The 23,682-nt window shown below is 36.7% G+C and overlaps 1 protein-coding gene across 1 annotated transcript in view; it reads left to right on the top strand.

Moving 5' to 3' along the window:
- The window catches only part of adgrv1 (adhesion G protein-coupled receptor V1), a 175,313-nt gene extending 153,847 nt beyond the window's left edge, over window positions 1-21,466 (top strand). The window contains 4 exon segments of the mRNA XM_051109062.1: window positions 9,794-9,915; window positions 17,772-17,960; window positions 20,965-21,139; window positions 21,223-21,466. Of these exon segments, the coding sequence (XP_050965019.1) occupies window positions 9,794-9,915; window positions 17,772-17,960; window positions 20,965-21,139; window positions 21,223-21,341 (605 nt within the window). The 3' untranslated portion in view covers window positions 21,342-21,466.
- The last annotated feature ends 2,216 nt before the right edge of the window (window positions 21,467-23,682 follow it).

Here is a 23,682-nt window from a genome sequence, read left to right as displayed (position 1 = left end):
CAAAATGGCTCGATAGCGCCACCTATAACATTTCAATGAAGTGCCCCTCGAGCTATGTTTCAAAACGTGTGAAATTTGGTAGACACATGTAACACACCAATACCTACAAAAAAGTCCCCTGATACGAAGTCTGAAACCCTACAGGAAGTCTGTTATTTTTAAATTTCTTGGGAAGTTTTGTGCCATTTTTGCCATTTTCAGGTTATTTAAATTAACTTCTCCTAGAGATTTCAACAGATCAACACCAAATTGGGGAAGTGTAATCTAAAGCCCTTTGTGACATTAAATTGCGAAGATCTTGAGTTTTCATTGTAGTTTGAGAGTCCTGTCCTGAACACATGCCCACGACCATATTTAGTTATATTCATAGCGCCACCTGCTGGCAACAGGAAGTGGCATGTTTTACGCTCCAACCAACTCCTCATACAATATTCATTTATAATCATAGCACCACTTGTTGACAACAGGATGTCATGCTTTGCACTAAATCAAACATACCATGTTCGAACTGCACCAAACTTCATATGTTTGATAAAAGTGCTGGCCTGAACACATCTACATGCCAATATCCAGTTATAGTCGTAGCGCCACCACTTGGCGGCAGGAAGTTTGGCACATATAAATGACTTTGACATACTCCTTCTATATTTACCACTTTAAATGCATATTGCCCACTGATCGCTGTTTTCCTAAAGCCACTGGGTGGTCGTGAGCCCGGGTGCGAGGGCCCTTTCTACGCTGCTTTCAGCTTTAATTACATCTGTAATTATTTGTGGTCATTTTATTTCCTAACTGTCCCTAACCTGACCTGTATCCCACCTCGATAGCAGCAAAAGTGTTTTGCACTACAATATAAACACAATAAGTATATTGTACTTATTTTTGATGTAAGTATATAGTTGTTAAGGCCCCTTGTATAAAGGGAGACCATTTTCTTTTAAACTTCCATTAACAAAGATTAATAGATACTGTAACAAATGCAATGCTTAATGTTAGATAATGCATTAACTAACCTTAAATAATAGGACCTTTTTGTAAAGTGTTATTGCTTTTGTATGCCAATGCCTTTTCTGGACCTAAATATAGTAATGTTCCTTATTCATTAGACATAACTGCAGTTTGGCTAAGTCCAGCCAAAAACATCTTGCATAATTGAATATTATTATTACTTTTTATTTATTTACTTTTTTTAATCAAATGCAAACAAACTGTATTTGCTGTTTCAATAATTTATTTGCTGTGTAGTCTAGCCTAGACACATCCTAAGGCTGTTTGAAGAAAATTAAGATTATTTGAGAGTGATAAGATGTACTTAGTCAAATTAATTGTTTCTTGGAATCTACTGCTGTGAGTAATGGACATACTAGATGTGCTTTGTGATTTAGGGAGCAAGTTTTGATAGTAGCAAAAGGGACAGAACTCACAAATGATTTTTATGAGCTTTCAGATAATTGTACTTGGAAACAGATTTAATCTTTTTTTCAGTCAAAATGGAAGACTATCAATATGCTGTCAGTGTTCAGACTCACTAATGTTTTCTCTGTTTTTGCTTAGTAATGACATTTGAAGTGCAGACATTTGATCCTTAGGTCATGCATAACATACACCACAATTCATGATTGCATAAAGTGTTTACAGCCTGTCATAGAAGCAGGGTATTAGAGTTTAAATCACTGTTTATCACTATCCTATTCAGCTGCTTCTAAACACTCCTCTATCTCATATCTATATGACTTAACTGCTTATATCGCTAACACTATACTACTTTTACAAAATGTTCCCAGGATTTGACCCAAAGTCTAGAGTCTAGATCCATTTGTTTTGTTGAAAACAATCATCATAAATTACCCCGTTAAGTTAAAATACACATGTTTTATTTGGAAACTGAGCTGAGCTGAACATGCCAAGCAATTGACTTTTTAGGCAGTGCACATACGGAAGGACTTTATAAAACAAATAGCTTTATAAAATGGATTATTATAATTCAGTGCATTTTAGTTTTATTTGATGTAGAATTCTGTATTTTTGTATCCTTAAATTATTTTGCATGTACAATTTTCTGAAATACAGGCAAATTTCATGTATTTTTATTTTATTTTATTGTGATCTCACCTCTGTTTTAATAGTCACTGGAACTGATGTAGAGCCTCTTTTTTATGCCAAACACTATTAAGTTTTCCCTAGAGAGGTCTCCGTTCTCGAGAACATGCTGTATGGAACTTCTGATCAGAACGCTGGCGTGAAGCCAGACACGTTCCCCACACCCACAGTTCAGAGGAAGGATCAGGATGTCCAAATGTCACCCACAAGCACACGTACACACACACACACACACAAAAGAATATCAAGTGTTTGATTCCAAAGAGCATGTTGATCTAGTATGTACTTCCATCTTAAGCCTTTGTTTGTTTCTTCTCTCAAAGTTGTTGGATACCTCTGGTGTTCCAGCAGATTTACTGGAAGATTTCAGCTCTTCCCGCTCTCTCATTCTTTCATCTCTTTACCAAGATCCTCTTCTTCAGCCACCCATGTCTCTTTGAATTTGAAACACTTGATTTTTTTTTTTTTTTCTGATCATTGAAGCTGTTGGCCAGGCAGATGTTAGCTCACTCAAGAGGGAGACAAAGGAAGGTCTTTCATCCTCTGAGTTGAACCACAGCTGAATGTTGTGACAGCTGCTTTGGCATCTTAAACAGGAGCCAGAGTGCTGTCTCACATTTGGGCCCTGCTGTTTTTCCCAGTGGTCCTCAGTGCTTGCCTTCTCATGCTGAGGGTCTTTCACTTCTAAGAGAACTTTTTTTTCTTTCTAGAATAGGATTTTAGTTGTCTGTTGTATATGTCGTCATTATATTCACTCTAATTGCCAAGTGTTGTATAGTTATCTCTCTTGGACCACCAGCATATTTAACAACCCCTCTGCAGTTTGTGATTGGTGGACAGGTTTTAATGGTCCATTTTTCTCTGTCTCTGTACTTGCACGGAAAGCTGTTTCTGGATTATTTACTGTAGTGCATTAGCAGTGTATGTTACTTTGCCACATTCTATTCATGTTATTGATTAAAAAATATAATATAATATAATATAATATAATATAATATAATATAATATAATATAATATAATATAATATAATATGGTCAAACATAATTAATACTTAAAAAAAAAACTTTTGATTTTTATATTCATCAAAGAAATCAATGACGGTTTCCACAAAAATATTAAGCAGCACAGCTGTTTTCAACATTTTAACATCATAATTAGAAAAAATGTTTCTTGAGTACCACATCAGCATATTATAATAATTTCTGAAGGATCATGTGATACTGAACACTGGAGAAATGGCTAATGAAAATTAAAACTGCTTTGCCATCACAGGAATAAATTACGTTTTAAAATAAAGGACACATATCAGGAAAATTTGACTTTTTCTGTGTTTAAGTACTGTTATTGGGTCCCTGGTGCTTCCACCAACCCAGAAAATGTGAAAAACTTTGTTTTGGTAAGCCTTTATTTGCAAGCATGTGAAAAATGAGCCGCTCAGTTTTTGCTTCCCCCGTGACGTGGTAATTGGTTCTTATTATAATATTACCGCCCTTTAATCTGCACGTTTCCACCCACAGTGTCAACGTTGTGTACCAGTTCTAATTAACATTAACCTTTGTGTATTTGAGAGTTTAAGTGCAATGAGACATGAAAGAGAACTTAGTTTAGTACTCAAATGCCGCGTGACAGCCGCTTTCTGTGCGCGTACTTCGGATGCGTGTGCTCAGAAAACAGCATGTTTCCACTTCCACTCAAAAAGGCATTTTGATATAATGATATAATAAATGATCTGTGGGGTATTTTGGGCTGAAACTTCACAGACACCTTCTGGGGACACCTGAGACTTATATTACATATTTGTAGGAAAGAGCTATTTTAAATTGTAATATTTCACAAGATCACTGTCCTTTCTGTATTTTGAACACTAGTGTACACTAGTGTTTTAAATGCATATTTTATTTTTAGAAAACCTGATGCGAAGAGGTTGACTCAGTCAAATTATACTTATTTTTGGGTCACTTCAGTTGTGAAATATGTTTGGAAACATCAGAGGTATTGTACAACACTTTGTGTTTAAGCCATGGCCTCATGAGAGCCTGGTTTTCATTGAGAGAGGAAGTGTTCTAGCCAGTTCCACTCCAACAGAGAGATGGTTCCTCAGGGTTTGGGAACCTGCTGCTTCGGAGGCAGCCAGGCCCAGACCACAGCCTGGAATGTGCTTACAGAGATGGAAAGCAAAGGCAGTCAGGGAGAGGAGGGAGGGAATAACATGGAGAGAGAACAGCGCGTACAAAGTGGCGACTGATGTGCAGAACAATAAACAGGGGGAAGAACAAAGAAATATGTTTTTGATTTTTTTTTTTTTGAAAGAAGCACACAGAATGGAGGTAAAGTTTATAAAAATGAAAATGTGTAATTTACATTACATGTAAGAAGTACTTCAGAGAGTTGGGACATACATGAAGCAGGTAAGACAGGTGGAGGCATTGACCATGGCATTTTAATGCTAACCTAGTGTTAAACCTCGGCCCTGTGCCATGTGTTGTCTATCAAATGAGGAATGTGTGGCCTACTTTTCTCAGCCAAGTCTTTCATAATGTTTGCCTGCTTCTGCTGGCAGGTCTTGCACTGCTTGCCCCAGAGATGTGTCAGTCATGCATGGCCTATGACTCTGCTCGTCTTTGCACTCATGGTGTCATCAGAGCCATATTAACATCAAAGCAGCAGCAGCAGAACAGATGTTAATGCATGTGCATTAGTTCTGCTGGTAAAATGTGCTGGGACGGCGCTGACATCGAAGCGCACAGGACGCCGTGTTCTCAAACAGCAAGTCTCGTCCCTAAAGGAAGCCCGATATTGGATTGGGCTGATTCTCTTCACCCTCATTCACTCTAATGAAAGCCAATTATAATCTTTTTTTGTCATGCATGCATGCATATCAGCAGTGATGCTTAGAGGATTATTTGAAATCTCTCTTGAAATTGCAGGGTGTTTACTTGGCTTAATTTGATTAGACGGCGACATGCACGAACAAGGCTGCAGGTGTATGCGTGAATGTTTTCCATCATCAGAGATGCGGTAAGCGTGCCCAGGGAAGCGTCGTGTTGTGGAGGTTAAACCGATGAATATTCGTTTTCCCTAGATGTGGGTTCTGCACATCTGCCATTGCATTTAATATGCTTCAATCACGTGCTAGAACAAAAAGAGCTAATATGTTGTCTAATTTCAGCCTCTAATTGTCCAATTGTGGCCATCAAAGAAAGATGTTAATGTTTGAATATTCTGTTTGTTCACTCAATTTCCCGGTCGCCTCATAAGTGAACGGATACATGAGTTGTAAATCAAATAACCGCTGAATGTGCTTTATTAAAAAAAAGAGAATGCTTCCGCTATTGTTTGGAGCTCTCGAAGCTCACGTCCATGTTTATGTAATGAAAGGAGAGCATGATGGATGAGTCAGCCTGTTCTCCATTCTGGAGCCGCACTTGTTTGTTCCCTCATTAGATGTTCAAATTAAAAACAGGGTTCTCAGGAGGTCGAGGAGGTGAGTGGATGCAAATAAGGCCTGCTAATAGAAACAATGACACGACTGCCTCTTCCTCTTCCTAATTATCAGCCACAGCTCTGCCTGGTTGTGTACTTTGGCTGACATAGAAATCACGAATGCGTTGCCGGTGGATAAGAGGTGTTAGTAGAGCCAAAGGAAGTGGTGTTAGGTAACACACAAGAAGTGAAAAGATTCATTAGGCGTGGGTGACAGCAATGATTGGACGTGAAAACACAAAACTGCATCACATTTGTAAACGTCTGCAACCCCTTCAGCCGTGACCTATGCACAATACAGCACGGCCTCAAGTACCTTATTGCTTTTATAAAATGGTTACAACACAATAAAAAATATTAAAACCAAAAATGTATGTATTGATATGTTACTTTTTTGAAGCAAGTTCGTTAAATGCTGTCCATCTGCTAAAAGAAATGTTCCTGACAGCAGCAGTAAACGGTAAGAGAATGTTCCGATGTAATATGGCTCATATTATGGAGCTCAAGTAACAACAGAGAATAGGAACTCTTCTTATCCACTATGTCATTAATTTTTTTTTAAACACCATATGATATTTTCTTGCACACATACACTACCGTTCAAAAGTTTGGGGTCAGTAAGACTTGTAATAGTCTTTAAAGTAGTCTCTTATGCTCATCAAGGCTGCATTTATTTGATTAAAAATATACAAAAAAAAAAACAGTAATATTGCAAAATGTTTTTACAATATAAAATAATGTTTTTTATTTTAACATACTTTAAAATAGAATTTATTCCTGTGATGAAAAGCTGAATTTTTATCAGCTGTTACTCCAGTCTTAAGTGTCACATGATCCTTCAGAAATCATTCTAATATGTGGATTTATTATTAGAATGATCAATGTTGGATAATATCAACAGTTGTACTGCCAAATATTTTTTGGAACCTGTAATTTTTTTTTTTTTCAGGATTCTTTCATGAATAACAAGTTTAAAAAGTACAGTATTTATTCAAAATATAAATATTTTATAACAATGTAAATTATTTATTATTAACTTTTAATAAACTTTTAATTATTAACTTAATACATCCTTGGTGAATAAAAGTATTAATTTCTTTAAAAAAAAAAAGCAATAAAAATGTACTGACCCCAAACTTTTGAACGGTAGTGTATGTCTGCTTATCTCTCAGCATGTGAAAACATCTGTTTTCCATTTTATTAGTTTTAAAACAGACCAATTTGTGGCACAACATAAGTTTCATGAAGACATAAAGAATCATACCTGAAACAGAAAACCAATAAATACTGTAATATTTCCTCCTCTCTTCGGAAACTGTGGGCTTCCCAACAGACACGCACAAACATCAACATATCTCTGCATGAGAAGAGTTTCTCTGATGGGGGAAGGGCGTAGTCTCAAAATTAAAGATGAAAGATGCAACATAATGCCAACAGGGGTCACTCATACTTCATTAAATAAATATCAAGCAGTTAATTCTGCCAAAATACATAATACACGGAACATTTTTGATGCTACATTATTGATTACATTGCTAAGGGTGGTTGCTAAGGGTGTTGCTCAACGATACACAGAACCGTAGGGTGAAAGGGTCATATCCGCGCTTTATCGTTAATAAAACACAGCTGCTGACCAATCGTAACTGAGGATTGGAACTAACTGTTTAATTTATTTATTTATTTGAACTGATTGCATTTTTCCATCATAAATTTATAATTCACAACTTTTTTTTTAAAATGTACATTTTTATGCAATAAAATTGTATTATTCATATTGGGTTTTTGTCATTTTTTGGCATTCATTATGATAGGACAGTAGCTAGACAGGAAGTGAAGTGGGAGGGGAGCACAGTGGCGCTATATGTCGCCTCTAGGGCGACATATACAATAGTTATACAATAGACTGACCGTATTTAACATGAAAAATCAGTGTCAGTGTCACCATCAGTTAGAATTACAGCTTGATGTTCTGTTATAAAGCAGCTGTCCAGTGTGGAGCTAGCTAATGATAAAATCTTATTTGTAAATGAATGCATGCAAAAATAAATGAATAAATAAATATTATTATTGCATTAAAATGATAGTTTAGTTTGCACAGATTAAAGCTTAAAGGGGTCATCGGATGCCCATTTTCCACAAGTTGACATGATTCTTTAGGGTCTTAATGAAAAGTCTCTAATATACTTTGATTAAAAATTCTCAGTGGTTTTGTAAAACAACACCCTTTTTACCTTGTCAAAATGAGCTCTGCAAAAATCATCTCATTCTGAGGGATTGTTCCTTTTAATGCAAGTGAGCTCTGTTCACCCCGCCCCTCTCTTCTCTCTGTGGAGTGACGAGCTTGTTTACTTTAGCCGCGTTTAGCCGCTAAACTTCCTAACTACCACGTTATAAGGAAAGGCGATTGCAAAGATTTATAAAAAAACCGCTTATACACACTTCTGCTGTAAGTGAAGCTGGATCACGAATGATTTGCGCAAACATAGACGGATATATGTAGATCGGGAGACGCATTCCATTCACAAACAAATGTAATTCACTGCATCTTCAGCGGCTCAGATGTCGGGAGTAAATGACGACCACTATGTTTATTATTACATCCAGCAACACAACACCACAATCGCTAAATCAGAGATATTCGGCGTCGAAACGAGGAAAGTTACTGGACTGTGACAGCTGGTCTGAGGTAAGACGCTCATGTCAATCAGCTATCGTGGGAGCAGCCTCTGTCGGTGTGACGGCACACTGACAGGCATCTGAGAACGGCTCGATTTGAAAAAGGCGATATTATTTTTACAGATTAGGGTAGATTTGTACATTGCCAACACACATTAATGTTCAAATAACATGAATAAGTGAAGTTTGCATCTGATGACCCCTTTAATCTAGCTCAGAACTGTTTCGATTATTATAATTCTACAAGGTGTTTTAAGAGAGTTAATTCTGTGAATAAAATAATTTAGCTATAATTTATTAATACGTTTTCATACAGTTAATTAAATGGTAAATGAGAATGTCTCTCTTCTGACATCTCATTTTTGTGTGTCAGATGTTTATTTGTATTGTAAAAAAAATTATTGTGCAATACTTTTAATTGTACAATTGTACAATCGACATTTGAACTAAATACCTTGTTTTATTCATTAGAATATAACTCAATATTTTAACTAACTGTAAAAGCTAAATAACAGAACAAAGCCTACTGATTAATCAGTAAAATAATTGTCGATTAATCATTGTAATAATCAATGTAATAATCGTTAGATTAATTGATTATCAAAATAATTGTTTGTTGCCGTGCTGCCCCTCATGGTTGTCAGCGCCAACCATTTTTGTTGTGATTGCGTCATTGCTTATTTGCATAAATGAGTTCATGAGTACTTTATCTGCCGAGTATTCAAATCCTTAAAATGCAAAACCCTAGTGCTTATGTTCATAATGTCATGACTTTGAGGAAATGATTACATTATGTTGATGCTAGAATGTCAGGTTTTGAACTCGCATGTTTGCAACACATATTTTTCTTCCCTCCTTCTAAAGCTGAGTGAATGTTTCAGCAATTAAACTCATAACCTTTGTTAAAGTAAAACAGGCAGTCCGGTTAAAGTGCTTGTGGCAGTATGCTTGAGTGACTCTTGGCACTGAGAGGCATTGTTTGCCCACATAAAGAACACTCATGGGCCAAGTACTTTGTACCCATGGCTGCCCTCATTTACCCCAGAACAAGTCTCTGGACTGTGACCTGCTTAATGAGACAACACATTTTATTCTCCTTCTTTTGTTGTTTTGGTTTGTTTGTTTTCGCTGGCAGCCATCTTGGACTCCTGCCCCAGGTCAATAAACGTGCCCACGCGGCTCTCGTGCCAGAGCGAGAGCAGTTCAAAGAGCTCTAGCTGCATGTGAAAAGCTTGTCTGAGCTATGGAAAAACTGAAGCATGCCTGGCCAGCTCGCTCTGTAACTGAAAACAGCACCCATGGCTGCTGGCGTCGATGCATGCGGCACAGATAAAACAGCACAGTCAGCACGCAAAACTGATGAGCAAAGCTCTTGTGATTTTTCTAGAAATATCTTAACTTCAAATGTTGCCATTTTGCACTTCAGGAGACATTTATTTATGTATCTATTTCTTTTTTTTTTCTAAATTCGATAATGCAAACTTAATTCTCAATTGACGTTTAACTCAGTTTCTTTCTGTTTGCTTTTTTCAGAGGTGCCCATGATGTTGTATCTGTTTGCTCTGGTGTCTCTGGTCTGTCTTTGGGCTGGGTTGCACATGTCCTACAGATACCTGTGGATGCTGATCCTCCTTGTTATCTTCAACATCTTTCTGGTAAGAACATACTCTCAATATGATGACTTTTGCTTTTATTAAAAAGCTCTCTTCTGTTTTAATGCCCTTTCATGCATATATTTAGGCTAGAGTTTATACTAGCTAGATGGTTTTAGTCAATACCTAATGACATTATGTAATAAAAATCAATAAACTGTGATGCCAAGGCCACTTCTGTGCTTGCATGTTTCTTTCTTTCTTTTGTACAGTGTGCTTAAAGTGCTTAAAGTACTTGTATTTGACTTTTTGAAATTTAAGGCCTGGAAAACCATTGAAAATAACGATATTCCTGAAGAGGTTAATTGTTGAAATCGAAATTATTGAAAGACAATGTATCTATGAAATAAGTGTTTACATTTTTATTAAGCTCATATTTTTTCAAACAACAACAAAAAAAAAACATAATTTTTTTTGCCCATTCGAGTTAATGTCATAAAATTATCAAGCTAAACCAGCAGTAGTACTGACACTGTTGTGTAAACATGGCTGAAGATGCAAAAAGAGGAACAGATAAACCAAATCAATTGAGTGAGTCATTTAAGCTGGAACCACTCTGATTCTTTTCATTTCAAGCGATTCACTAGCAAAAACCAGATCAAATTAAAATAGCCATTTATTTTTGAATTTCAACATTGCTTGTAATGATTCTAAAAACCATATAAAAACCATTGCGTCAAAACATGATTCACTGTTTTGAAGCGCTCCAATTGGATCGCGTATCATGAATCATTTGATTCAGATTGGGCCTTCAAATCCTGTGTCGTGAATAATTTTATTTAGATCAGGACTTCGTAGCAGGATCGCAAATCATTTGATTTAAATCGGAATTTGCAAATCATTTAATTCAGTTTGGAACTGCTTATTGTGAATCAATTGATTTAGATCGGAAACTCAAGTCGCCTATTGCAGATCATTTGATTTAGATCGGAAGTTTGTGTATCACGAGTCATTTGTTTCAGATCGGGACTTTGGAGCGAGTTCTTGAATCATTCTGCAAATCGAAGGATTCGCAATCCATGCTCTGAGTCCTGATGTGAAATGTTGGTTTGCGATTCATTATTCAGATCAGGACTTTGGAGCATGGATCGCAAATCACTTGATTTAGATCGGAACTTCGGAGAAGGTTCGCGAGTCTTTTGCTTTAGATCGGAACCTAGGAGCATGGATCGCGAATCATTTGATTCAGATTGGGACTTCTTAGAGGTTTCACGCATCTTCTTTTTCTGTTTTTTTTCTCTCTTAAATAGTAGAATACTTCAAACCATAAGTGAGATCTCTGATTGAAATTCTTGAAAATAAAAAAAGTAGTGCTTGAAAAGTCCTTGAAAGTCCTGGAATTTTATGTTACAGTATCTGTACGAACCCCGTTTCTTTCTTCCTTCCTTTACAACATTAATAATAAACAGTGCTTCTTGAGCATCAAATCAGCATCTTAGAATGATTTCTGAAAGATCATGTGACACTGAAGACTGGAGAACTGCTATTACATGAATAAATTACATTTTAAAATATATTGAAGTAGAAAATAGACATTGTAAATGGTTAGTATATTTCACAATATTACGGTTTTACTTTTTAATGTAAAAATGCAGCCTTGGTGAGCACAGATGTTAAAAATACCTTTTTGAAAGGTAGTTTATTTATTCAGTTAGTATGGAAATTACATTATTGATGATGCTTTTTACAAAAAAGAGCAAGTTGTAAGCTGTTAAATCATCAATGTGTGCAATCTAATCTTATCTCTAAAGTGTTTTGTCATTGAACTCCATGTGAAAGTGATAAAGTTGTGACCTGTGGTCAGTTCTGACCCTCAGAATCACATTCAGTTAGACTTAATGGTCCACAGCTTAAAAGCATTAGATAAGTCCTAATCCTGAAGATAGACTGATACAGGTAATCTTCATGTTTGAGGGCCCAGTGGGCTCTTCACCTTTAGTTTAAGACCTGCAAACAGCCGTCTTATCTCTGAATACAGATGTATTACTCTCACAATCACCTCACTATCAACGGCTCAGTCTGCTAATGTGTCATATAGTTTTTTCCTGCTCTAGATAGGTAAAATTGATAGATACTGTAGCCTATTGATTTTTTTTTTTAAGGCTCTGCACCTATTGCATAACATCATCTTAAAGATACTGGCCGGGCTCTGGAGTCATTGTATGATGATGAGAGTCTGTTTATCTGTTGACTACATGAGTGAAGTCCACCCCAGTCAATAAAGCTGGATATAGTTATCACTTAACCAACAGCAAAAGAAGGTTTCCCTTTATAACTCTTTAACATCAGGGTCATGTGGGAACTTCGTGTGTGAAAGTTTGAACTTTTCACTCAAGATTTTATAAGTTAAATGGTTACATGATGTTACAGTTAACTTTACATAAGCACAATTAGCATGGTGAACTTTTTCGCCCTCATGCTAAACTGCTGGCCACACAGATTTCATTGAAATTACTTGATTTCACTGATGAAATTTTGCAGAGCAAATGTAAATGTGAATGCGTCTAGACTGGTGGACCTTCACGGTTAATAAACTGTGTAACTTTACGCTGTCTAGACTGTTCTTCCTTGAACAGATGCAGGTATTTATGCAATCCATGTTTTATTGGTTCTCTCTTATTTTGTACCCAGTTTTCATCTTTTCAAACCATATAGAAGTGCAATAAATACAGTAGATGATTGACACAGTAAAATGTAGCAAGCATACAGTCATGTGAAAAAGTTAGGACACCCTGTTGTTTTCCGTATCAGGACATCATTAAAAAAATGGTCCTTGGCTGGTCTTAAAATTTCAAAAATACAACCTCAGATGAACAACAACACATGACAAATTGCACCGTGTCATTATTTACTGAACAAAAATAAAGACAAAATGGAAAAGCCATGTGTGACAAAGTTAGTACACCCTTACTGTTAACATTGGAATTAAGAGGGTAAATAACAGTCAAGCACTGCTAATCAAATACCTTTGATTAACTGATCCACTCGCCTCTATAAAAGCATAAGCTTTGGCAGTTTGTTGGTCTGGAGCCTTCAGGTGTGTGTTAACACGATGCCAAAGAGGTAAAACATCAGCAATCATCTTAGAGAAGCAATTGTTGCTGCCATCAATCTAAGAAGAGTAATACGGCCAAGTTTGTTCACAAGTGGAAGACATTTAAAACAGACACCTCTCCTTCCAGGAGTGGACGTCCCAGAAAATTCACCCCCAGATCAGACCGTGTAAAGGTGAAATGGCAGACAACCCAAGAACTACGCCTCAGACTCTACAGGCCTCAGTTAACATGTTAAATGATAAAGTTCATGACAATCCGATTAGAAAAATATGGGACGAAAATGGCATGTTTGGAAGGCTTGGCAGAAGAAAGCCTCTTCTATCTAATAAAAAAAAAGTTTAGATGTTTGGCCATAATGCACAGCGCCAAATTTAGTGAAAACCTAAAGAGCATATCAGCACAAACATCTCATACCAAAAGACAAGCATGCTGGAGGAGGGCTGATAATTTTGGGCTTGTTTTGTAGCCACAGGACCTGGGCACCTCACAGTCATTGAGTTGACCATGAACTCCTCTGTATATCAAAGTTTTCTAGAGTCAAATACGAGGGCATCTGTCCGACATCTAAAGTTGGGCCAAAAAAGAAAAGAATCAAGGTGTTGCAATAGCCCAGTCCAAGTCCAGAGCTCATCCTGACTCAAATGCTGTGGTGAGAGCTGTGCATAAGCAAATGCCCACAAAACTCAATAAACTGGAGCAACGTTGAAAAGAAGAGTGGTCCAAATTCCTCCAGAACAATGTGAGAGACTGATAAAGTCACACAGAAAATCAATGCTTCAATTTATTGCTGCTAAAAATGGATCTACAGGCAGTTGAATTATAGAGTGTCCTAACTTTGTCACACATGGCTTTTCCATCTTGGCTTTATTTTGGTTAAATAAATAATGACACAGTGTGATATGTCATGTGATGATGTTTATCTGAGGATTTATTTTCCAAATTTTAAAATCTGCCAAGGACCAGATCATTTTTTATATGTCCTGATACAGAAAACCATGGAATTCAATAGAGTGTCCTAACTTTTTCACATGACTGTATGTCTTGCAACATCAAAACTTGCATGGCCGTGTTATTCGGATGGCCTTTGTAGCTGTTTCCCTGCACCAACTATGAGTAACAAGTAACATTTTAACAGACCAAAGTCCAAAAATCCTTCTCATCAGCAGAGAAGATAAAAACATCCATATCACTACTTCCTGTCCTCAGTGTTTCCTCACTGTTATAGTTTGTGTAAACACAAATAAACACGCAGTTGAGCATATTTGTTCTGCTTCTGTGCTGCTTGTCCAACATTACAGACTGACTAATAGCAAGTCAGAGAAGATGTTATTGTTTCTGCCACAGCCAAAACATGACTGGGTTGGACATGATGCCCTTCACCCAGAAAGAGCATAAATAGCACCGAAGTTTTGTTTTGACTCCCTTTGAGTCAAACTCTAAATGCCCACATAAAATGTCAACACTGCCTACAACAAAACATGACCTCTTTCTCTGGAAAATATTCACAAACGTGGGAGGCCCATACAGATGGTTGATAGAACTTTTTTCAATCCTCAAAAGGATTGTTCAGCAATCATTTATGTGCTTGTGATGTTTTAGTTTTAACTCTACACTGCACATTCTCCTCATTTCCTGCAAATGTTACGGTCTGTTTTCAATAATCAAGCCCTGGGCGTATGTTTTCATGGGTGCTGTTTTTTCCGTGATGCTAATTTTCCATCCTTGTCCTTCTATTTTCTCAGTAGCTGTTGCCGTCAATGTAATTAAAACTTCAGTGATGTCATTTAAATGGTGCTAGTTCCTGTCTGATTGGGAAGCCTGTAAACAGCTTCATATTAACCTGAAAAGTATCAAGGCATAAACCTGCTTGTGTGTAAAGAGGAATCCTGCCAAGCGCTCATAAAAACAAAGAATGGAAATGTTGTTGATGACCAACAGTGCACTGTAATAGATTAATGATTACATCAGATCTAATTAATCATTTAATCACTGTGTATTCATTCTTCAGTAGTCAGCAGCAGTGTTTATATTGCTACACTGATGTTTGCAGGTTTCCAGAAACAAGCTGTTTTCTCTCTCACAATCCAACATACTTTTTACTTCTATTATTACTTTCTAAAATTTGTTGTAAAGAAACTATGAGAAGAGAAAAAGAGAGAATCAGCCTTTTCCATTCTTATCCTACACTCTCAGAAAAAAAGGTACAAAAGCAATTTCTGCAGTGGTACCTTTTCAAAAGATATACTTTTTTATTTTTTAGATACTAATATGTATTATTAGACAGTTGAGGTCAAAAGTTTACGTACTCTTTGTTTACATACACCTGCAAAATGTTAATTATTTTACCAAAATAAGAAGGTTGATACAAATAGATATTGTTTTTTATTTAGTGCTGACCTGAATAAGATATTTCACATAAAAGACATTTACATATAGTCCACAAGAGAAAATAATTTTAAAAAAAATCATTCGGGTCCCACAAATTCTTTGGTTTTTCAGCATTTTTGTGTATTTGAACCCTTTCCAAAAATGACTATATGATTTTGAGATTCATCTTTTCACATCAGTGAGTGTTTGAACCTTCTGTAATAGTTGCATATGAGTCCCTCAGTTGTCCTCAGTGTGAAAAGATGGATCTCAAAATCATACAGGTGTTCAAATACCCCAAAAAACAAAGAATTTGTGGGACCTGGAGGATTTTTGTGAAGAACAGCAGGCAGTTTAACTGTTCAGGACAAACAAGGGACTCATGAACAAAACTAAACCAAAAAAAACAACAACACACAGCTGTGGATTATTAAGATGACAGCAGTATTAAGAATCAAGTGTATGTAAACTTTTGAACAGGGTCGTTTTTTTATACATTCAACTATTATTTCTCTTGTGGACTATATGTAAATGTATAATATCTTATTCAGGTCAGTACTACATAAAAAAGAACATGCATTTTGTATGATCCCTCTTATTTTGGTAAAACAATTACCATTTTGCAGATTCTGCAAGGTGTATGTAAACTTTTGAACTCAACTGTATGTACCTTCAAGGTACCAAAAATTACATTCAAAGGTGTACCTTTTGAAAAGGTACCACCCCAGTGACAGCTTTTGTACCTTTATTTCTGAGAGCATAAAAGAACCTTAAAGGGCCAGCACCACAAAACAATGACAGTTAACTTAATAATATCACACTGCCATGTTGTTTTAAACCTTTATGACCTTCTTTTTTATTTTGTCTTATCTTTTTAATGAATTGTGATGATTCTGTTTATTTTCATCCATTATCTGTGAATGATGACTTAAATTAAAGTGTGTCCCTCACACAAGTTAAAGTTATTGGATAACTTATATGATGTACAGATCATATAAATTACTTTTATGGTACTTTTGCGCCACTTTGACGGTTCTGTTATGTCTTTTTGAAAGTTTGAACAAATGCAGATGCAGATGAGTACGTTTAGATGGACTATTCCTGTAAAGGCAATTCTTTTAAGCTGTGATTTCTGTTTTTCCACACCATTTCTCACAAAGTGTATCGTGTCAACTCATTACCCTTATATCAGAGGTAGTAAAAACCACACCTGTCTGTTCTGAACTGAGAACAGTTATGTAACAAGCAGAAGTAATTGAGCATGCTGCTTTGGCCTCTGGACATTTGTGTGTCTTTCAGGTAGCAGTGATAAAGCAGCCCAGCGAAGCACAGCCTGTCCACTTATAGTCTATAAATGAGGCCTCAAATCAATACTCTATTTTTGTGAGCGGTGTGTTTGTGCACGATTACATCCACTATTTACTTTACCCGTCATTGATGCTGAGCCACAGTGCAATTCAGCTTCCGAGAAATTTTTAATTCTAAGGAAGTCCTGTGTATGTGTGTGTGTTTTATTGGTTATTCTATTAATGATTTAAGTAGTGTGGAAAATATAAGCAAGGAGAGGAGTCTTTTTCCACACTATTTAAATCATTAATTGAATGCAAGAACTCATAACCTATTCCTGGTGATACTTTTTCTATATTTCTCTGTATTTCCAAAAGCTCAGCACTTTTCCCCTCTCATTTTAGCTTCACCTGCAGTTGTGCCTGTCACCCACGTGTCCCATTTGTTACGACATTTCTGGTGTTCATGAGATATTTGGCACAAGTGTGTGTACAGCGATGTTCGGTTGGGTGCTGCTGCCCAACATAAACCACTGTTGGCCAGACCCTCATTGACAGTGATGTCAGAGGGAGGGAAATGATGTCGTGCTGTTGCAGAATCGGGAATTTGAGACCAAATGATTAATTGGTGATGTTTGTTCTTTTTGTTTAGTTTGCACAAACACATTTGGAATGTCAAACAAATGGCCACTTTAGAAGATTTCGCTGGATACGTTGCTCCTAAAAGAATTTTTATTTCATACTATTATATTTTATAATCTTTGCACTTAAAAAGTTTTCTCGCTGCTTCATACAATTACGGTTGAACCACTGATTTTAACAATATCCTTACTACCTTTCTGGACCTTGAACGTGTCAGTTGCGTTGCTGTCTATGCAGGGTCAGAAAGCTCTCGGATTTCATCAAAAATATCTTAATTTGTGATCCGAAGATGAATGAAGGTCTTACGAGTTGAAACGGCATGAGGATGAGTAATTATTGACAGAATTTTCATTTTAGGTGAACTATCGCTTTAAGTAAAAAATCTGTTGACTAGGAACATATTGACACCTTGCACTACTTCTCTCTCTAGAGAATAAGAGGAAATAACTTTATTTGTCTGCTGTGGCAGTGTGCTGAACGCATCTACCTTGTGATTCATCTTTTTCAGGGTCTGTACGTATTTTCCGTCTATTTCATCATGCATAATCAGCTCTTCTGGCCAGCTAAAGCAACCTACACCGTAGAGATGAACGGTCACGGCAGCCCAGATTCCATGTACCAGAGCACTGGTGCTGCTACCGTAGGTGGAGGAGAAATCAGCAAGTCCACACAGAACCTCATCAGTGCCATGGAAGAGGTGCGTCTGTTACTGACGGTTTTGATAAACATTTCTTAGAAATAGTTTTTGCACTTGCTTTATTTGGCAGTGGAATCTGACAGCATTTCATACCACACATGTACTTGTAATATTACATTGGTAGCATTTAGATTTATGTGTTTGCATAACCACCTATTTATTATTCTCAAGCCGAGGTAGAGGACTCTCAGACCGGTGTTTGTTCACCGAGTCAGCTCACGCACACACGGACTGTAAAAGTGTTATGTAATAAAGAGGCCTGGTGTAGAAGCTCACATTCCTCTGAGCCCTCAATGTAAACTATTCACAGATCCGGGAAGGAGGGTGTACGGGAGGTTAGGAGGGGAGACGCAGAACTGTGGAGAGAACACAGGCTGCCTAGGAAAGATGGGCAAAGATCAAGAAAGGCTTTTAGTGGAGATATTTAGAAAAAAAATATCTCAGTTTCCTTCAGTCTGCAACTCTAATAAAGAACTGTTCTCAAGACTCTTCACTTTATTAGTGAGATTTAAAAGTAAACTACTGCCGAAACGATTAAATATATATATATATATATATATATATATACTTACATAGAACATACATACATACATATATACATATAAAAAAAAAAATATATATATATATGTGTGTAATTTACTCACCCTCATGTCGTTCAAGATGTTCATGTCTTTCTTTCTTCATTCGGAAAGAACTTAAGGTTTTTGAGGAAAACATTCCAGGATTTTTCTCCATATAGTGGACTTCAGTGGTGGCCAGTGTGGTGAAGGTCCAAACTAGTTTCAGTGCTGCTTCAAAGAGCTCTGCGCGTTCTCAGTCGAAGAATAAGGGTCTTACCTAGCGAAATAATCCTTATTATGATCATTATTAAAAACTAAATAAATAAATTATGTACTTTTTATACCACAAATTCTCGTCTTGCACTAGCTCAGCAAAGTGCATGCACGTCTTAATGCGTTAGTTCTTCGTCTGTGTACTTTGGTTCAAAAAGGTAAGGTACAGCAAAAAACTCATTTTCTCCTCCAACTTTAAAATCGTCCAACATCATTGTTTTACCTTTTTTTGTAAAGGGCGTTTAAATTTCTTTGCATGTTCGCTTTGTAAACACTGGGTCGGTACTTCTGCCTACATAATGTGTGTGTGATTACATAATGTCTGAGGTCAAGCTAGTGCAAGATGAGCATTTGTGGTTAAAAACTATGTAAGTTAGTATTTATCTTAGAAAATGGCTGATCGTTTCGCTAGATTAGACCCTTATTCCTCAGCTGGGATCGTGTAGAGCCCTTTGAAGCTGTTGGTTTCCATTGAAGTCCACTATATGGAGAAAAATCCTGGAATGTTTTCCTTAATTTCTTTTCAACTGAAGAAAGAAAGTCATGAACATTTTGGATGACATGGGGGTGAGTAAATTGTCAGGACATTTTCATTGTGGAGGTGAACTTCTCCTTTAAAGGATTTGACAGATAGATAATTATTGTTTATTTAGCTTTCAAATGCATAAATCTCAATTTAAAAAAAGACCCTTATGATTGGTTTTGTGGTGCATGGTCACATGTGTACGTACAATTATATAGCACTTGCATACGTACAATTATATAAATTATTGACTAAAATTCAACACATAAATGCTGGTAAACTCATTGATTAATCAAAAAAACAACACTTAAATTGAGTCATTTTTGAACGTGATCATGATTGCCAAAATCAGAATCATGAGATGCCTAAAGATTCCCATCTCTAATATTAAATATTAATTTGGTATTTAAGAGCGTTGTATTATTATAAAACTCAAAAGATGAGAGTAAAAAGCTTTTAGCAGTGGTTTATTGCACTTTTACATAGATAACCTAATTTTTGGTACTTTTTGTGTCATCAGTGTCACAGGTTTTCAGTGTGTGGGTACTAAAGATGAGACTTGGGTTACGTTCAAGCTCCAGAAATTGGATAAAGCTTACATAAAGAAGAAAAATCCATCCAAAATGGCTTGTAATTGTTCATAATATATTTATTCATTCAGCTAAAGCCAATTTATGAGTGGACAAATCAATAAGATTGCGATTTTAGAGACACTGACCTCAAGTGCAGACTTGAGAGAACTGAAATAATCCTGTTTTGTTCATGAGAGCACTGACTCCTAGCTTAAAGCAGCACGTAGTGTTGGGCTGGGAGGAGGTGACTGGTGGAGAGAGGAAAGGAAACAGCGCTGTGGAGGGGTGGCCGTCTCCTCAGGCTCTTCAAACAGACATGACTGGGTGCCTGGCGGTGCTCAGTTCACGAGGTGTACATTCTGTTCTGATTACAGGACTGTCGATGGGCTATTGTACCACAATGAGGTGCCTGGGACATAGGGGACTAGAGTGGCCTCTCCCTCCATCCTCCTGGGAAAAAGCATCCAGCCAAAGGAAATAAAGCCATTGCAATTAGGAAGCACATTAAAGGGAGGGTTTTGCAATGTTATGTTTAATGGGGCTAATTGTTCTTTGCTTTGATGATTAAAATGAGAGAAAGAGTAGATTTATGTCACAGGATGGAGTCAGAACATTAGTGTGATGGATATCACCGCCTGTTCATGACAAAAGTCAGCAGTTTCTACAGTATGCACCGTTGTTTCATTGTATTTTAAAATGTTTATGCAAAGTTACATTTTCAGCATCATTACTCTTCAGGGTCACATGATCCTTTAGAAATCACTCTAGTATGCTAACATTGCTCATCCCCAGCTATACCACAATTCATTACAAAACGTCTGAACGCTTGTGAATGCTGACTCACCCCTCAAACCCAGCATGGTAAAACTCTATAGACACCCAAGCCCTCGTAACCTCTGAATGACCCCCTGCGCCAGACACACCGGTGAATAGCTGATTTGTGTGGCTCCTTTCAGCTCAGACTGAGTTCACAAACTAGATCAACTACAAAAGACATTTTAATGTGGTGAAGCTTTGAAAATTGGGAGTTGTTTGCTTTTTTCTGACATCTAAAGATCATTTTTATTGTTTTACAGATCTCTGCAGACTGGGAGAGAGCTTCACTGAGGCCCAGCAGTCAGCCTAGCAGTGTTTTCAAACAGAGTCCTCAGGACGAGACCTACATCACAGAAGGAGGCTTCATCAACACTACTCTGGTGCAGGACGAGGAGTCACAAGAGTTTGATGACCTCATATTTGCCTTAAAAACTGGTAAGTCCCTTTCTTCAAAAATGCACCTAATTCATTACAGATCCATAGTAATTCCTGCGACCTTTTTGGTGAACTTCAAACAGGTTCTGGCCTTAATGCGAGTGACAACGAGTCGGTCCACGGCAGTCATGATGGAGGTAGTGTGGCTAACTCTCAAATCGTAGAGCTGCGGCGGATTCCTATCGCAGACACACATCTCTAACCTCACTGTTTTTTGTACTGAAAATTGTAAAATAAAAACAATAGTTTTTTTTTTTTTTTTCTGCCTTTGCACTAAATCTTGTTAGTCTTTTTATACGTGAAAATTGATTTTTTTTTTTTTTTTTTTTTAAATATATACATATGTGAATATAATTATCACTAAATTAATTTGTGAAAGTTTTAGTATTGTTTTGAATGCAAATGTCGTGTAGATTGAGTGGCAGTCTGGCCAGCGAGCCCCATAATTTTGCTGCTTGATTTGTGTAACACAAATAATAAATGATTCAACCACCATTCGATATGTGTTTTTCCTTGACTGGAACTTTATCTCACAGATGTACTACGTAATGAAATGAAAATGGCATTAAAATAATAGTCCTTTTTTAGAACTTATAAAGGTATGTAAACCAGAAAAAACAAGTTTTTTTGTGTGTGTGCACATACCGTATCGGTATGGAGGCTAGCAAACCAGTTCTGTATACAGGTGAAACAAAAAGTTGTGTCTTTCGGACAGCTAATTACAAATTATAATCTGTCAAACCAGGCATTTATAGCCTTTTGTGTTTGTTTTATGAACTAAATGTCATAAATTATGAATATGTAAACAAATAAATTTGTTTGTACCATGGACCACAAAACCAGTCAGAATCCTATATACGCTTTCCATTCATGTATGGTTTGTTAGGATAGGACAATATTTGGCCGAGATACAACTATTTGAAAATCTTGAATCTGAGGGTGCAAAAAAAATCTAAATATTGAGAAAATCACCTTAAAATTTGTCCAAATAAAGCAAAGCATATTACTAATCAAAAATTATGTTTTGATATATTTACAGTAGGAAATTCACAAAATATCTTAATGGAACATTATCTTTACTCAATATCCTAATGATTTTTGGGATTAAAAATTAACTTAAGACTGGTTTTGTGGTCAAGGGTCACATATTTAAATACATTTCTGAAATACCATTCCAAGTAAATTTCACTTTTGATTTCTGTACTATTATTAGAGGCTTGTTTTTGTTTCCAGACAAACAACCCAAAAACAGTAGCTTTAAAATCCACCTGACATTCGATTCTCTGCTTTTCTGAAAAGATGGGCCAAATGTATAAAATTAGTGACCATTTTTAAGGTCAGCATTTCCGTGCCTAACCTAGCCCTTGTTTGTTGGTGAAGATGTATGTAACTGTATTCTGGCTGAGTCAAAACTGTGGAGATTCTCTTGTTTTCTGTCTTTTTTTCTCCCTTTGTGTATGTTTTTTTTCTTCACAATCTTAGAAACACTCCAGTAACATGCATTCATGCCCCTGAGTGGAGGGCTGACATCTCTCTTTGTGTGACAAACAACCTGTTTCAACCGTTGAATGGAAGCACATCAGCTGCACATTCGAACAGGCCAGTAGATGTTTTATATTCAGTCAGAGTGTGGTATACTGAAGAAAAATTGTCATTCTGACTACTCAGGTTTCATTTCCTTCAGCGAGTTTCTCGCTGGCAAGAGGGGACAGGAGGAAAACCTGAATAGATGACCTACTGAATTTACATTTCTGGAGAGAGTTAAAGTTTGTGTGAGTATGTGTTGGACTGAAATGGGCAGTGAGGAAAACCACTGTGAACCAGAGAGGTCTGCGGTCTAAACTTCTTGGATGATACAAGCGTGGCACACCCAAGACTAAAAAGCTGCCGTCAGCTTCATGAACCCATGGCTCTGTAAAGCCAAAACAACCACAGCATGTCCTTAAACAGTTAAACAGTTTTTTTGGGAAAATAATTTCGCCATTCTTCCATCATCAGAAGCAAGCATAATGCACAATATTAATGTAAATAAATACTTTAAGAGTATTTAAAGGCCAAATTGAATGCAAAATTAACTTTTAAATGGTGTTTGCATATAAATGTGCCTTATCAGTGTGTGGACACAACCACCCCACAATGATAAAAATCTGTTTCTGACAAGATAAGAAGGGTGTTGTTTTATACTAGCATTGAAAATTTAGCAAAGTATTTTGCTAACATTTCAAAGTATACCAACTTGAGGAACATGGGTATCTGAGGTCCCCTGTTTGATGGTGATGTGGCCTCTTTGCAGAAGAAAACACAGTAAGTCCAAAGGTAACAGTTGCAGCAGCTCTATTCAGTCAATTATGTTAATATTTGAAATGAAATCGACTGTAAGTTAATGATAACACAAGCACTAATAGTGCTGCTCATTCAGACTTGACCTTATGGGTCAGTGAGGCACAACTAATGACCTGGACATGTCTGGTGGAATTTTTCTCTTGATTAGATGCTGTGTGATGAACTTATGATGCTTTTGTGTTAAGTTTTCTCATTCTTTC

The sequence above is a fragment of the Labeo rohita genome, chromosome 5 (assembly GCF_022985175.1).
Source record: "Labeo rohita strain BAU-BD-2019 chromosome 5, IGBB_LRoh.1.0, whole genome shotgun sequence".
Classification (NCBI taxonomy): domain Eukaryota; kingdom Metazoa; phylum Chordata; class Actinopteri; order Cypriniformes; family Cyprinidae; genus Labeo; species Labeo rohita.
Note: the sequence above shows the minus strand (reverse complement) of the source record. Positions and strands in the feature narration are given on the sequence as shown.